The 13512-nt window shown below is 51.8% G+C and overlaps 4 protein-coding genes across 4 annotated transcripts; 3 read left to right on the top strand and 1 right to left on the bottom strand.

The window, feature by feature from the left end:
- Positions 1-215: 215 nt before the first annotated feature.
- JN550_004838 (uncharacterized protein) lies at positions 216-1989 on the top strand (the record flags this gene model as incomplete). Its single annotated transcript, XM_049316398.1, has 3 exons — positions 216-387; positions 451-1047; positions 1112-1989. 3 exons carry the CDS (start codon positions 216-218, stop codon positions 1987-1989), a joined length of 1647 nt encoding a protein of 548 aa, XP_049173036.1.
- A 4053-nt stretch (positions 1990-6042) lies between these two features.
- On the top strand, positions 6043-6385 carry JN550_004837 (uncharacterized protein; the record flags this gene model as incomplete). Its single annotated transcript, XM_049316397.1, has 2 exons — positions 6043-6086; positions 6139-6385. 2 exons carry the CDS (start codon positions 6043-6045, stop codon positions 6383-6385), a joined length of 291 nt encoding a protein of 96 aa, XP_049173035.1.
- A 3813-nt stretch (positions 6386-10198) lies between these two features.
- Positions 10199-11455, top strand: JN550_004836 (uncharacterized protein; the record flags this gene model as incomplete). Its single annotated transcript, XM_049316396.1, has 3 exons — positions 10199-10448; positions 10522-11133; positions 11196-11455. 3 exons carry the CDS (start codon positions 10199-10201, stop codon positions 11453-11455), a joined length of 1122 nt encoding a protein of 373 aa, XP_049173034.1.
- Positions 11456-12274: 819 nt separating this feature from the next.
- JN550_004835 (uncharacterized protein) lies at positions 12275-12905 on the bottom strand (the record flags this gene model as incomplete). Its single annotated transcript, XM_049316395.1, has 2 exons — positions 12275-12618; positions 12749-12905. The coding sequence occupies 2 exons, from the start codon at positions 12903-12905 to the stop codon at positions 12275-12277; spliced, it is 501 nt and encodes a 166-aa protein (XP_049173033.1).
- Positions 12906-13512: the final 607 nt, after the last annotated feature.

Genomic DNA, 13512 nt, shown 5'->3' with positions numbered 1-13512 from the left:
ACAAGGGATACCAGCTTCAGGAAGGTATCACTTGCCAGAAAATTGGAGTGTAGATAATAGACACTCAGTTCCCACAACGACGTGTGTCAAGATGATGCATACAACGCAGAGGAAGGGGCAGGTGTGTCTGTTGAGCAGTTTCTTCATATAGGCACAGAGTATTCTCTTGTTTTCCGGCGCGACGGAGCCACGGTTTAACGGTATAAATCTTCGCCATGGGAGCCCAAGACCCGACGCTCGCAGCACCCGAGGCTGAGACTATCGAGTCTGTTGAGATGGGTCGAGCAGCCCATCGCGCTGGTGCCGGCCACACTGGAACAGTTCAACTTCTGGACGACACCAACGGGTCCGTTGTTTTGATCCCGACCCCGAGCCCGGATCCCAAGGGTGCGTGCGGCGAGAACCTTGACCTGACTATGGGCATGCGCGGCTAACAAGAGCGACCCCCAGATCCGCTCAACCTTCCATCATGGCGGAAGTTTATGATCATCCTCATTATCGGCATTTACTCCGCCTTCGCCGTCGCAACTACGTCTGGACTTGGCGCCGTTTACCCGACAGTCATGGCTACATATCCAGGCCAAGAGACGCAAGCCACTGATCTTTTGACGTATCCCACATTGTTCATGGGTATAGGCAACCTGTTCTCCATGCCTCTCTGCGTCGCAGTTGGGAGACGACCCGTGTTCCTCGCCTCGATGATTCTCCTCGTTGTGTCGGGGATCTGGTGTGCCTGCTCCACGTCGCTCTCTAGTCACATCGCCGGCCGCGACGTTTTCAGCATGGCCGCCGGGCAATCTGAGGCCCTTGCCCCCATGATAGTCCAGGAGATCCATTTCCTTCACGAGCGAGGCAGCAAAGTGGCATGGTTCGTCGGAGTCCAGACTGTCGGCACTGCTGCCTTCTTCGTCGCGACTGTATATATTGTGCCTTCCCTTGGACTGGGCTGGTGGTACGGAATTATCACCATCGTGAATGGAATCGTCTTGATCCTGGCTTTCTTTTTTGTGGTTGAGACCAAGTTTGATCGACCGCAAGATGCTACTGGTATGCCCCCTAGCCCTCTCCGACCCTCGCTTATATTTCCCACTTGGTATTAATCATTCTCCAGAGGGGCGAGTTCATCTTCATCTCGACGAAAACGGTAACCCGAGTAACAAAGGCGAGGAACTGATTTTCCGCGTTACCACCCGCCAGAATCATGTATTGCAGCCCGAGAAATTCGGGCCCAGGACGTGGCGCGACGACTGGAAGATCTTCCACTGCAAGCCAGACTGGTGGGCTTGTGCCTCTTTCTACAAGGATGCAGCCCTCGGGCTTACCCTGCCGACGATGCTCTGGATGGTATTACTGAACGGTGCCTTCCTTGGTGTTTACGTCTACCAGGCATCGACCTTCGCCCAAATTCTGATGTCGCCTCCCTTCCTCTTCAAGTCGGATTGGCTGGGGTTTGTTCAACTCGTACAAATCCTGGACTGCGTGATAATGGTACCGCTGCTGGGCTACGGCTCTGACAAGGTTGTCAAGCTTATGAGCAGATGGCACAAGGGCGTCTATGAGCCAGAGTACCGACTCATCGTCCTCGCTATCCCCGCGGTTGCCGTCGTGATCTCATGCGTTCTCTATGGACAGGGCGCACAGTTTCCCAACCTGTGGAACTGGATGACTATCGTTGCACCGTATCACATGGGGTATTTTGCTTTCTTGGGCGCCAACCTGGTTGGCATTACGTACGCTGTGGATAGCTTCCCGGACAGGGCTGGGCCGCTGCTCTTGCTAATATGTGCAGGGCGAGGTTTCATCTCGTTTGGTCTGAGCTATTCCACCGTCCCCCTCATCAGTCTGACTGGATACAATGGTGCTATGAATGTCTTTGCCGTCATCTGTGGAATTCTGTGCATTCTAGGGGTTCCAGCATACTTCTTTGGAGGAGCCGTCAGGAGATGGGCTACGAGACGGTTCTGGAAGCCTGTAGAGGACGGAATATAAACCTAGGCCTAGCTCAGTCTGGCGGGATCCGTGGCAGGGATCGACGAAGGGAATTACTGTTTATGTTTCATTTTACGATTTTACGTCCTATGCACTTAGAATGTGAACGGCCAAGCACTGCCATCTCCAAGATTTAGGTGCGCATCTCTCAACTTTCACATGGGATGTCATCGGCCAATCAGATATGTACCATGGAATGATAGGCTCATAGCTACCACGTACTGCAAATCTGAACAAAGTCCAACCCAGCAATCTCAGGGGCCGGTCGTTGCCATCTATCAGCCGGTTTGAGTACTGAGGCCTTTATTCTTGCTTGAACCACCAGAGAGAAATCCGACTACACTTACTGGGCTTGCAGAATCCTTCGCCAAGTATGTCACTCAAAGCGTAAATTGCGTCCGTTGGAACATGATAATTTCCCTCGACGTGTAGGGATGCTGCTTCGCACCTCATTGAATGACTGAACCAATCACCGTTGGCATTAGCTGCTCAGTGTCTTTCGCTCTTGATTCTTAATTTCCACTGTGGTGGACTATTGGGTGATTGTCCCGCATTCAGCATGAGTGCTACGATCAGGAGGGTAATGCGGCATCTAGTTCCGGCGCAGATCGAGGCCACTACGACACCAAGATGAAGCTCATCGGACATGATCCACAACCCATCGTAAATGACCCAATAGAATTGTTTGAGTGTACTGAATAATGTAGGTAGACACTTCAATGGCCTATTAGCGGACGGTTCCAAGGAAATGCCTCACATACACATTCACATGCCAGAGGTCTCTCAAACCACTCATGTCAGCTCGCTCGCAAAGCAGTATGCAGGAACTCAAGCTGGGCGTAAGATTGTCCTTCTCAGAACCTTTCTAGAATAATCGGCCCCTTCTAGAAGGTCGAACACCGCCTCAGGATGAGAGGCGAGGAGTCTAGTCTCGCACCATGGGCAAACCCCTTTTCAGGACCCCAACTCCATCCACAATTATGGTCTCGCTGAAACAGAAGGAGAAATATGAAACCTCAGCTCGTTCTGCCTCCATTGAGGTCAAGACACACCTTTTTTTCGACAAGTGTAAGTGTGGCCGTGCTCGCAGCATCGAGCTCGGGGCCAACGATATACTCGACGAGGAATGCGGATCCGAGATCGTTATTCGATTCGTCGCTCCAGCCACATTGTATAGCTGCAGCTGGCTGAATTAGGAAACGACCTTGCCACCATCTGTGGCGCATGCCAGTGTATGATGCGAATTGGCATCGAATTTTCTCACGTTACATGTCGCCAATGCATGGAGCATTCGGCGTATGAGACAACCTGCATTGTGAGTGGTTGCCATGGCGTAGGGTCTGGCCGACCCAGAGTCTTGAGACCGCAATGTCGGTGTCCGAGTGTTCGGATTATTACCCATATCACCTTCGAAACTCGGTGAGGCTGTATACATATCATGTGTACTGGGCCTTGAAATGGAGTGCGGACACTGCACATGCGTTCGCCATTAGCCACTGTCTGGCAGGCTAGCCAACCAATACCCTGTATTCGCAACAGCAACGCAAGTCTGCGGAGATGATGACGGGCTTCTAAGCTGGTGGAAACACGGTAGGGAGCCTGTAGGGTCTACTCCAGACGTGCCGAGGTTTAGATGCCCGCTGAAACAAGCAGGGAATTGGAAGCTTACGAGATGAGCTCGAAATATTTACATCAACACGAAAAGCCTTTCACGCTTCAGATCCCCGCGAACCAGTCATCCCCTGTAGTCAAGGATGGTTACATCCTGACAAGATCCCGGAAAGCCCGATTGATTCGTTCAACCCCAGAGGTTTTTCATATGGTTTATCGGTCAAGCACATCAGTGTCGGGCTCGAGTGCACAACGGAGAGAGCTTTGTCAGCCTGTTCCGTTGACTTTACAGTTTACAACTGACAATAAATGAATGATGTTAGTCTCTATATATTTTGAATTTCTGGCTCCTACCTATGTGGCTCGACTCTGCAGATGCAATAGGAAAGGGCTTACACACTCCACGAGATACTCTACATCTTTGGGGTATCCGGTGGTTTCAGCCATGTCCACGTCGACCTCGAAGAGACAGCCCTTACGATCTTGTGTTTCGGTTTTGGTGATCCCGTTATTGAGAATACTAGACAGTATGACTTCAGCAAATCAGTCAACTAGGGGCGTGAACTCTCGGCGGTATAGTTGAAGGAGATCAAATCTTGTCGAGCACTGAACCAGTACTAATTCTTGAACCTAGGAGCAGTACTGTTCGAAATTCATCGAGCTTGTCAGACCGCCAATCAGGCGAATCGGCTACAGGACAGAACGAGCTACTGGGACGACAACTACAGTCCTTCATTGACGAGGCATACGGGAGTGGTAACCGGAACATTATCCTGCCTGATCAGCCCACTGATGTTGCTTCGACCATAGCAAGAGCACAGAAGCATATGGCAGATAGAATCAGACGCATAATATCTCAGCTCTGATAGAGTAGGGCAGTGCATACCGAAGTAAGATGGCGCCACAATACCTTGTTAACAATGAGACTAACTGTGCTACTAGTGAGTTAGCGTACATTAGAAATAGAATGCCCGTACCTCACTGTACGGTTTTCCGCAAAGCGTATAATCTGGACGAGATCCGCTGCTTGTTGTATCGAACGTTGAAGCCATCTGCTTGCTTATCTGATGGTACCCAAGACAACCAAGCAAAGTCATCTGTGTATTCGAGGATTATTACTGGATGTGGGATACCTAGTAGTAGAAGTCTATCGCAACCAGAACTAAAGCTCTAATTGATTTCCGAACCACTAAAGCATTCAAGATCTTTGTTTTTCCTAAAGTCGTGCTCAATGGCTCCGACTACTGAACATGGTCACACAGAAATGACAACAGGCAGGGATCTTCAGTAACGGCCCTCGGTGAAAGTGAGACCTATAAAATACCAATTCTCCGCTACCTCAACGCTGAGTAGCCCCGTGGTTCATGTCGGTTTGGGCCACAGGGTAGCTGTGAGTCCGCATCGGCCGTTAGCAAAGATGCCCCTGGAGAAATGAAACCTAACGTCGCCGACTGTGTAGCATATGGCTGAGGCGGAATATGTTGTAACATGCCGACCACCTCAGCCGCCAGCAGCCTGTCTTCGCGATTTCAAATTGGCCTCCACCAGATGATGGCATAGCCTCGAACTTACGGCTGACAAGAACTTGAACCAACGCTCAGAATCTACCAGATTTACCAACAATCGGAAATTGGTATTTCAGCAGACACGTCTAGAGCAACGTCGCCATTATGTCTCCAGACCGGTTTGCCGTGCATGTTGACACACAGCCATCGGTAGGCCAGGTGGCAATGATGGCATTAATCAGACAGCCTTGCCCAAGCGCCAACCGTGAGACACGCAGCACAATAAGGGCTTGCCGATGCGGGTAGTGAAGCGCCTCATCCTACGGTACAAATCAAGGCCCGGGACCGCCGTTTTATCCCAAAAAGGTAATCCGGGAAAGACCCATGTCCGTCGCCCAACACTGCAGGTATCTGCGTCTTATGGCATCTTCGCAGGTCGTTCAATATTCTAAGCTGCATGCCGTGGGATCTCAGCCGCAATCTGAATCGTCCAAATCCTACGGCATTATGATCATCGTTGCATTGGCCGACGCAGCTGGGGAAGGACACGCCACAGCCGTGAACCTGGATCAAGGGTAGAGATGTAGAATGATGCCTACGCTAGCAAGTGCTGTTAGAGATTCTAGGCAAGATCTCCTCTACAGGTATCTGTTGAGATACTTCCGGAGTATTCAGGTACTCTCCAACCTGTATACCCTGCAGCCTTTGTTGCAACCATTTCAGCTTGGTGAAGCCACCAGCATATGAAAACGTGGAACAATCAAAGACAGGGCGACTAGCACAATGGCAAGGTAATACAGGTAGGATGTATAAAGAATGAAAGCTGGTGAGCCTCGACTCCTCTGACTTAGATGGTTCTGCCTTGAGTCCACTTTCGTGGCGAGTTGAGCGTATCGTACGTATCTCTTGCAAGTAAATGCAGGTCATAATTCCTGAAATGGCAAAGTCGCAGATAACTGACGTCAATAAACCCAATTACTGGTAAGTGATCTTACAAGATGTGTATACATGTGGTCTGATTGCGATCGATCAGTGCATCTGCATGCGGAAGTATGCTGCCGGCTATCCGCAAATCTTGCAAGGCCGAGAAGACAGAGCTTCGAGCTGCTCGACTGCAGGAGTTCGAAAGCACAACAGAAGGCAATAGAAATGCTCTGCTACATGACCAGAGCGCTCTTGCCGAGGCTACCATCAGAGACGCTGAAGCTCGGATGTCTGAGCGTCTACAAGATATCATGTCCTCCATGCGAGGATCATACAGTTTAAGCAATCATCGCTAGTGGAGTGAGGATCGCGAGGTTAAGTGCTTAAGCCTTTGATGAAGCTGGATCTCTTTGATGGCTAATCTTATGATGGAAAGACATCAGCACGTAGACACAGCGGCAGATACTGGGGTGTAGTAAAGTTCTCAAGGAATAATTAAACAAGTTCGATTTACCTCGCAGCATGAATGAGTATACGTATGTAATATACTAACGTGACATTTTAACTCTCTAGTCCTGATCGCGAATTTTCCCTTGCTTAATTTCGTCGTCATTTGGAGAGTTATGTGAATGTTACCTCATCCTTAAAGATGCTCCTGTCGTCTACGTATCGAGATGCTGTAAGCGCATGGTGGACCAAATTCGACTTTGAGTGCCACACGCTCTGTAGTTTCTGTCGTGGGCATTCTCTCTTTGGAGCGTTGGACATGGGCAGTGTGAATTCGGATCAGAGTGAGCCCGAGTGACTTGCAGTAAGAAAAAGCGAAAAGATCGGAGACTGAACAAGGGTCCAACTAAAACGGAGTCCTTCTTAGTACCCATGACTATTCCCCTCTATTGTTGTTCGCCTTCTTTAGTCAGCGTAATTATGAAAGAGTGAATATAAGTTAAGTCAAGTAACTACTCAAGAGCATGACACTCTAAAATATACTGCTGCAGGTCGAATGACTGACCGAAGGCCCAACGTAGATTGACAAAGCTTATCGTCACTTAAAGTTCAAATCAAAGAACCGCGGAATGAGTATGGGCAGGAGAGCTTCATGATTGCCATATCGACAATGACTTACTCGCTCGTGAGGGGTCGAAGGCAACCGCCTCTATCCAGCACAAGCTGAGGTTCTGCCTTTTAGCTCAGACTCAAGGTATCATGAACACTCCGCTAATTGGACACAGTCGTCGCGTCGCTATATCAATCAATGAAAGGCGGTGTCTAGAAGGAACAATATCCGTATCTTTGTGGTTGACAACTCGATTCACGCGCTCAATGATGTACTGAGATCCACATGCAACAAAACCGAACTATTTGGCAGTGCTTGTCAGGGACTCAAGACAAAACTGAAAGGTGCCAGGAATGGCATGGAGTAACGTATCTCCAGAAGCCAGCAAGATATCTGGAGCGCGCCGAAACCACATGATCGGCCCTCATATGCTGACGGAAGTAATGTGCGTTCATATTCAAATTCGTGAAGGCGCACGATCAGTTCCTGTTCTTGGCCAAAGTTGGACATGACAAGGCCGGTGCATGGGTGCGACGTACATGGCTGCTGTGGGCCGCACTTCTCTAAAACGTATTGTTTTCCTCCCATTCGATGGCGCTGGCCACCCTACCCGGAACTCTGCACGGCTCTGGTCTTGCGTGTCGTCTTCAATTGGTTAACCCACCATATCCCGCCAGCTTCCTTCTGGTCTTAAGTTAGGCAACCAAGCAGGGCTGAGGATTGACCGAGAAGCCAAGAACTTCCGACTGAACCCAAATTAGCCAGCTGGAAATCGGCAGGCGAGAACCGCAGGGCTGGCGAACCATCCGAACCGCGTTGCGGCTCTCGGTTGCCTTGCTCAATACTTCCTTAATCCTGCAAGGATTACTCAACTGCAGCCGGAGGATTGAATCTCGCGACATGGATGCGAGCGTGTCTACCACTTACAGGGACTCAATCTTGGTGATAGATTCATGCACTACTTGAAAGTACGACGGAGCTGGCGAGCCCCCATGTCACCTACTCATGTCGCAGCGCATATAGAGAGTATTGGCGCTGTCTTCAACATTCAACAAAACCTGGTCACCTGGTAGAATGATCCACTTTGCAATATATCACTACGTTTCTTCCAATCATTCAATGTCATCAACAAAATCTGTCCGTCTCATTGGGTCAAATTGTGCCTCGATAGATAAAACCGGCTATCATGCTGCTGGGATTCAGACAATACCATTCGAGGAATCACACAGGCAAGGTCTTGAATGTACCTTGATGTACCTGGAAGCAAACCGGAAATGGCCAGAGCACTTGTCCTGCCTCCTGTCACGTATTCAACCAGCTCATCATAAGCAGGCGGTTTCAGTAGAGCCTGCAGCACTGTGGTGTATTCGATGATTGTGTATAAAGGCAAGGCATCTAGAACCTAACTTCGGCCTTAAAAGAAGTAAGTCTCTAAACACCTTTGATGTCTGCTGATCTCGACCAGTCGTTTTAGCTTCTCTTGTTATTTGCTCATTATCTTTGACTCTTCTTTCCATACCAAGGAATCTTGACAATGTCATCATCACTGCAAGAAACTGGCGCTACCCAGGCGTACCAACCGTGAGTAATATGCTACCGAGACTTTAGAAGCTTGGATTGACAGTTTCTTTTCGAGCAGCGTGGGACGTAACCACTTGTATCCTCCTTGCGGTAACAAAATCCCCAAGGCCCAGAAGAAATCGTTATGAGATGGACGTCTAGATGAGTTCAAGTGCCAACCACTCTCATCTGGGAACCGCGCCGTGATGTTGCCCGATCAATCCTCGAGCATAGCGGCAACGGCCAAAATGAACGAGCTGTCTATGTCCAAGCATATCCAAGACACAATGTCCCCGTTCAAGAAGTAAAGAAGGCTATCAGAAGTGAGTGATATCGCAACGCATCCAGAAAAGGCATCAACCATTGCTGATGACTTAGTCCGGCAGCTTTGAGGAGATGAGAAGTGTACGCTGTGAACGGCCTTCTTCCTGTCAAGGTGGCGAGGGGGAGAAAAAAAATCATAATAACCCCAGCACAATCGCTATACTGACAGTCTTCCACACTGGAAGGAACAAACCAAGTCTTTGTGAAGTAGCATTGGAAATTATCTGCTTGTGGCCACCATATATGATACTTTCCACGTCTGAGAGTTACCTAAGATATATTTATTTCCTCGTCTCTCGTGTTCCAAGATTCGAAGCCGCGCCCAACCGAATTTGTTACCCAGGAGTCTTGAAGTGGTGTAAAGCAGGGGTAATAAGATCCACTCGTGCCTATATCTTTCGATGAAGTAGAAATCGTAGAGGCCATCGTGGCGCAGCCGCACGTTCCCGAGCGACATGTACTCATGATCAGGTTTCTACAGAGCGTTGATACGGAAGTGAGTAAGGTCGACTCTGCAAAGGCACTGTAAACTACCTATGTACGGTAGAAAGCACGGGAAATGATTCAAGAGAATAATTCGTCTTTAGCGACAGGGCACATGCGTTGCGTGTTGAATAGTATCAAGTTGGCGACGAAGGGCCGTGTCAGCCCCCAACGACGGTATCATTCGATGCTGTTCCGATTTTGCCAGCAGGCTTTTAACTTAGATTGGACTCTACAGGCGTCTCAATATAGCGACGAATTATAGAGTTGGTCAGGCAAGAGCGGAAGCCAAGGAATGCGCACGTTTGAAACCTAGTGTATGCATTCAAAAGGCTTTATCCAATATACTACCTCTCCTTGAGTGTGTAAGTCAAGGTTGGAGTAACTTAAGCTACTGGGTCCGCCGGTCAGTGGAGATGCACACGAGTCCAAGGACTGGATGGTTGGCGTCCACCGAGTCCACTGAGAGTTGACCCCTGCATATGTCACGACTCAGGCTAGGAACGGGCTGCGTTATCGGCGGGAATTTCATCATTTTTTGTGAATCATCGCCTTCCGCCCCACGTTGAGTGCCTCGTCCGATTGACACCAAGCAGCCCGCCGCCAAACACCCTGGATTTGCGCATTTACACACCATATACCGCCGACCAACCAACACCAATTGGATCGCCTCGACCTCGATACAGCCCAATTCGACCGCTTTCTCGAGATACTGGAGGCTAAGACAACTCCTCACTCCCTCACCATGGCACACACCATCCTGCACCTTCGTTCGGAGGACAAACCCCAAGAACACCGCAGTGCTCTCACCCCCACCACAGCCAAGGCTCTCATCGATGCCGGCTACACCGTCAACGTCGAGAAGAGCCCCGTCCGCATCTTTGACGACGCCGAGTTCGAGAAGATTGGCGCCACTCTGGTGCCCACCGGCAGCTGGCGCGACGTCCCTGCCGACCACATCATCGTCGGTCTGAAGGAGCTGCCCGAAGAAGCTTGTAAGAAAGCTCCTGACCGCCAGAGTCTTCTGCATCTCCCGCGACTCGTCGTATACTGATAAATCCCTCTTAGTCCCCCTCAAGCATGTGCATGTGTCCTTTGCCCATTGCTTCAAGAACCAGGGCGGTTGGGAAACCGTCCTGGCCCGCTTCCCCCGTGGCGGCGGCACCCTCCTCGACCTCGAGTTCCTGAACGACCCCGTCAGCGGCCGCCGCGTGGCCGCCTTTGGCTACTCGGCCGGCTTCAGCGGCAGCGCCCTGGCGCTCAAGAACTGGGCCTGGCAGCTCACCCACCCCGGCGAGCCTCTGCCCTCGGTCGAGAGCTACCCGAACGAGGACACGCTAGTCGACGACATCAAGAAGGAGCTGGCCGAGGGCCAGAAGAAGGCCGGCCGCCTGCCGCGCGTCATCGTCATTGGCGCCCTGGGACGATGCGGCCGCGGTGCCGTGGACATGGCCCTCAAGGCCGGCGTGCCCGAGAACCAGATCCTCAAGTGGGACATGGCCGAGACGGCCGCCGGCGGCCCGTTCAAGGAGATCGTCGAGAGCGACATCTTCATCAATTGCATTTACCTGACTTCCAAGATCCAGCCCTTCGTGGACGTGGACTCGCTCAAGACTCCTGGTCGCCAATTGAGCGTTGTATGCGATGTCTCGGCTGACACCACCAACCCCAATAACCCTGGTAAGTCGAGCCCAAAACCTGTGCGCGGATGGCCAGCTGGCGCATACTGACTCACTACACAGTCCCCATCTACACCATTGCCACGACCTTCAAGAAGCCCACCGTGCCCGTTGACGGTCTGGAGGGCGCTCCCCTCAGCGTGATCAGCATCGACCACCTGCCCAGCCTGCTGCCGAGAGAATCGTCAGAGGCCTTCAGCGGCGACCTCCTGCCGTATCTCCTCAAGCTCAACGACTGGCAAAACGACCCGGTCTGGGCTGGCGCCAAGAAGCTGTTTGACGAGAAGGTTGCCACCCTGCCCAAGGAGGCGCTGAACCCGTAGAGCGAAAGAACTCACTTTATGATGCGACATGAGGAATGCGATAAGGTATTGGTAAACGGCTTGCGTATAAGAAGATAAAAAAACGTTTGGCGTGGCATAGAATGTGCCACTCAACAGTTTAGACGCTATGTGTGCTGCAACGCAACGAAACACTAAGAGAGGAGCTGGTTTGTTGCTAAAAAACGGCGCAGAGATAGAGACCTAGGTCTAAAGAGTGCAGTAGAGACAGTGAGCTGGGTGCATCAGCACAAAAATAAGCGGGTTGCTCAGAAGGCCCCTAAAGTTTGACGATACTTGAGTTCCTTATGACCTGTGTGACTGAACCCGAATGCTTCAATTTTCAGGTGAACCTTCAGATTACCGCTGCACTGATAGGACGTATGCGCAATGTTCTTTTCCAACTGGGCAAGCAGATGGATCTAGCGACATATTCGTCGGCCAAAATCTTTCATCTCCTATAACACGTCTGAACCGTGGCATTGGATGATACAAAAGCACCATTGCTCTGCAGAAACTGTACAGATATAGCTTTGAATAGTTCAGCCAATGCCTTTTTCATATTGGTATACTGTACAGCGACCCATTGGATCGGTTTGTTTATACACAAGGCCAAGAGCAGCGTGACCCGACAAAAGACATGGTTCCCTAGAAACGCCGATATATGCACAGGTTCAACTCGCCGTTCCCTTCTCCGCTCCTCTTCCGCCCTCCAGCGACGAGTATAATATATTACACCCACCCGGGTCCACGTTTGCTCCGTCCGATCATCTTTTCTCTTTCTCCCCTTTCTATCGTTCTTTCGGTCTTCTTCCCTCCCGATCACCTGGGGGGCGCCGCGGGGCCGTCCGCGGCAGCGGGCCTCGGCTGGCCGCTGCGGTAGCCGCCGATGCGCTCCTTGCGGGCGAGCTTCTCCTCCTCGCGGCGGACGGCGTCGGGGTCCTTCTCGGGCAGGCCCCACCACTCGCGGTGGAACTTCTCCTGCTCGAGCTTGCGGCGCTCCTTGCGCTCGCGGTCGCGGGCGCGCTCGACGCGGCCCGCGAACCACTCCTCGCGCGCCCGGTCGTGCTCGGCCTGCGTCGCGTGCGCCATCATGCAGCCGTTCATGGCCAGCGTCAGCGACCGGCACGCGAACGACACGGTGAAGGTGTGGGCTTTGGCGCACTCTGCGAAGGCTGCATGGGTGGGAGGAGGCCCCCCCGGGTCAGCATTGGGAGACGGAAGAGGGAGAATTGGGCGGCTTATCCAGGCACAGAGAGAGACAGGAGGCAGGGCAAGAAGAAGAGCTGAACAAACCTTTGATCTCGTCGGCGCACGCCCTCCGCACCCGCGCGTTGAACACCTCCCTGACCTGTGCCTCCTGGCTCGCGGACAGCGGCAGCGGGTTGCGCGACGGCATGGGCATGGCCTCGGTGCCGGCGCCGGGCCTCGAGTCCTTGGGGGAAGATGCCATGATGGGGCAGCGGCCCAGTCGGGGGACGTCTCTGTTGCGGCGTCGGCGTGTGGTGCGGGATTCTGGTAAGTTGAGGGGCCCTAGGCCTGGAGCGGGGGTCGCGCAAAGGGAAAGGCAGTCGGGACTTATGCTATCGTCATGTCCGTGGGTGGTCCAGGAAAGCCGCAACCTTGGGAGCGGATGTGGCAGAGTTTCGCTGGGTGGACGCCGTACGATTGGCACCGGTGGACGTCGGAAGCTTTGGGGGAGCTTGATCGGACCAGACGAGCCTTAGCGCCGCCGGTAGGGGCAGGCTCTTCCAAAATCCGCGACTCGCTAATGGGATACCGCCGCGCTTAGTGCATAGTCGGGATTTATATCGCCCTCGACGCAACTCTACACTACCAAACTGATAGTATCAAATCCAACGTGTCTCGGGTCATTCAAAGGGGAACGTAGCAAACTTGCACATGCATCACGTCATACAGCAGAGACAACGCAGCCACCACATAGCACGATTGGTCTTATTTATGATTTATGAATCCTGAACTCAACGCTTTTCATTCAACTACTGTTATGGGGAGCGAATGACGCAGTCATGGCCAGAGGGCCTTCACTGCTCTTTGGT

Source organism: Neoarthrinium moseri (genome assembly GCF_022829205.1).
Source record: "Neoarthrinium moseri strain CBS 164.80 chromosome Unknown scaffold14_Wmoseri_CBS_16480, whole genome shotgun sequence".
Taxonomy (NCBI): Eukaryota; Fungi; Ascomycota; class Sordariomycetes; order Amphisphaeriales; family Apiosporaceae; genus Neoarthrinium; species Neoarthrinium moseri.
The sequence above is the reverse complement of the archived record's forward strand: the minus strand, read 5'-3'. Positions and strand labels throughout refer to the sequence as shown.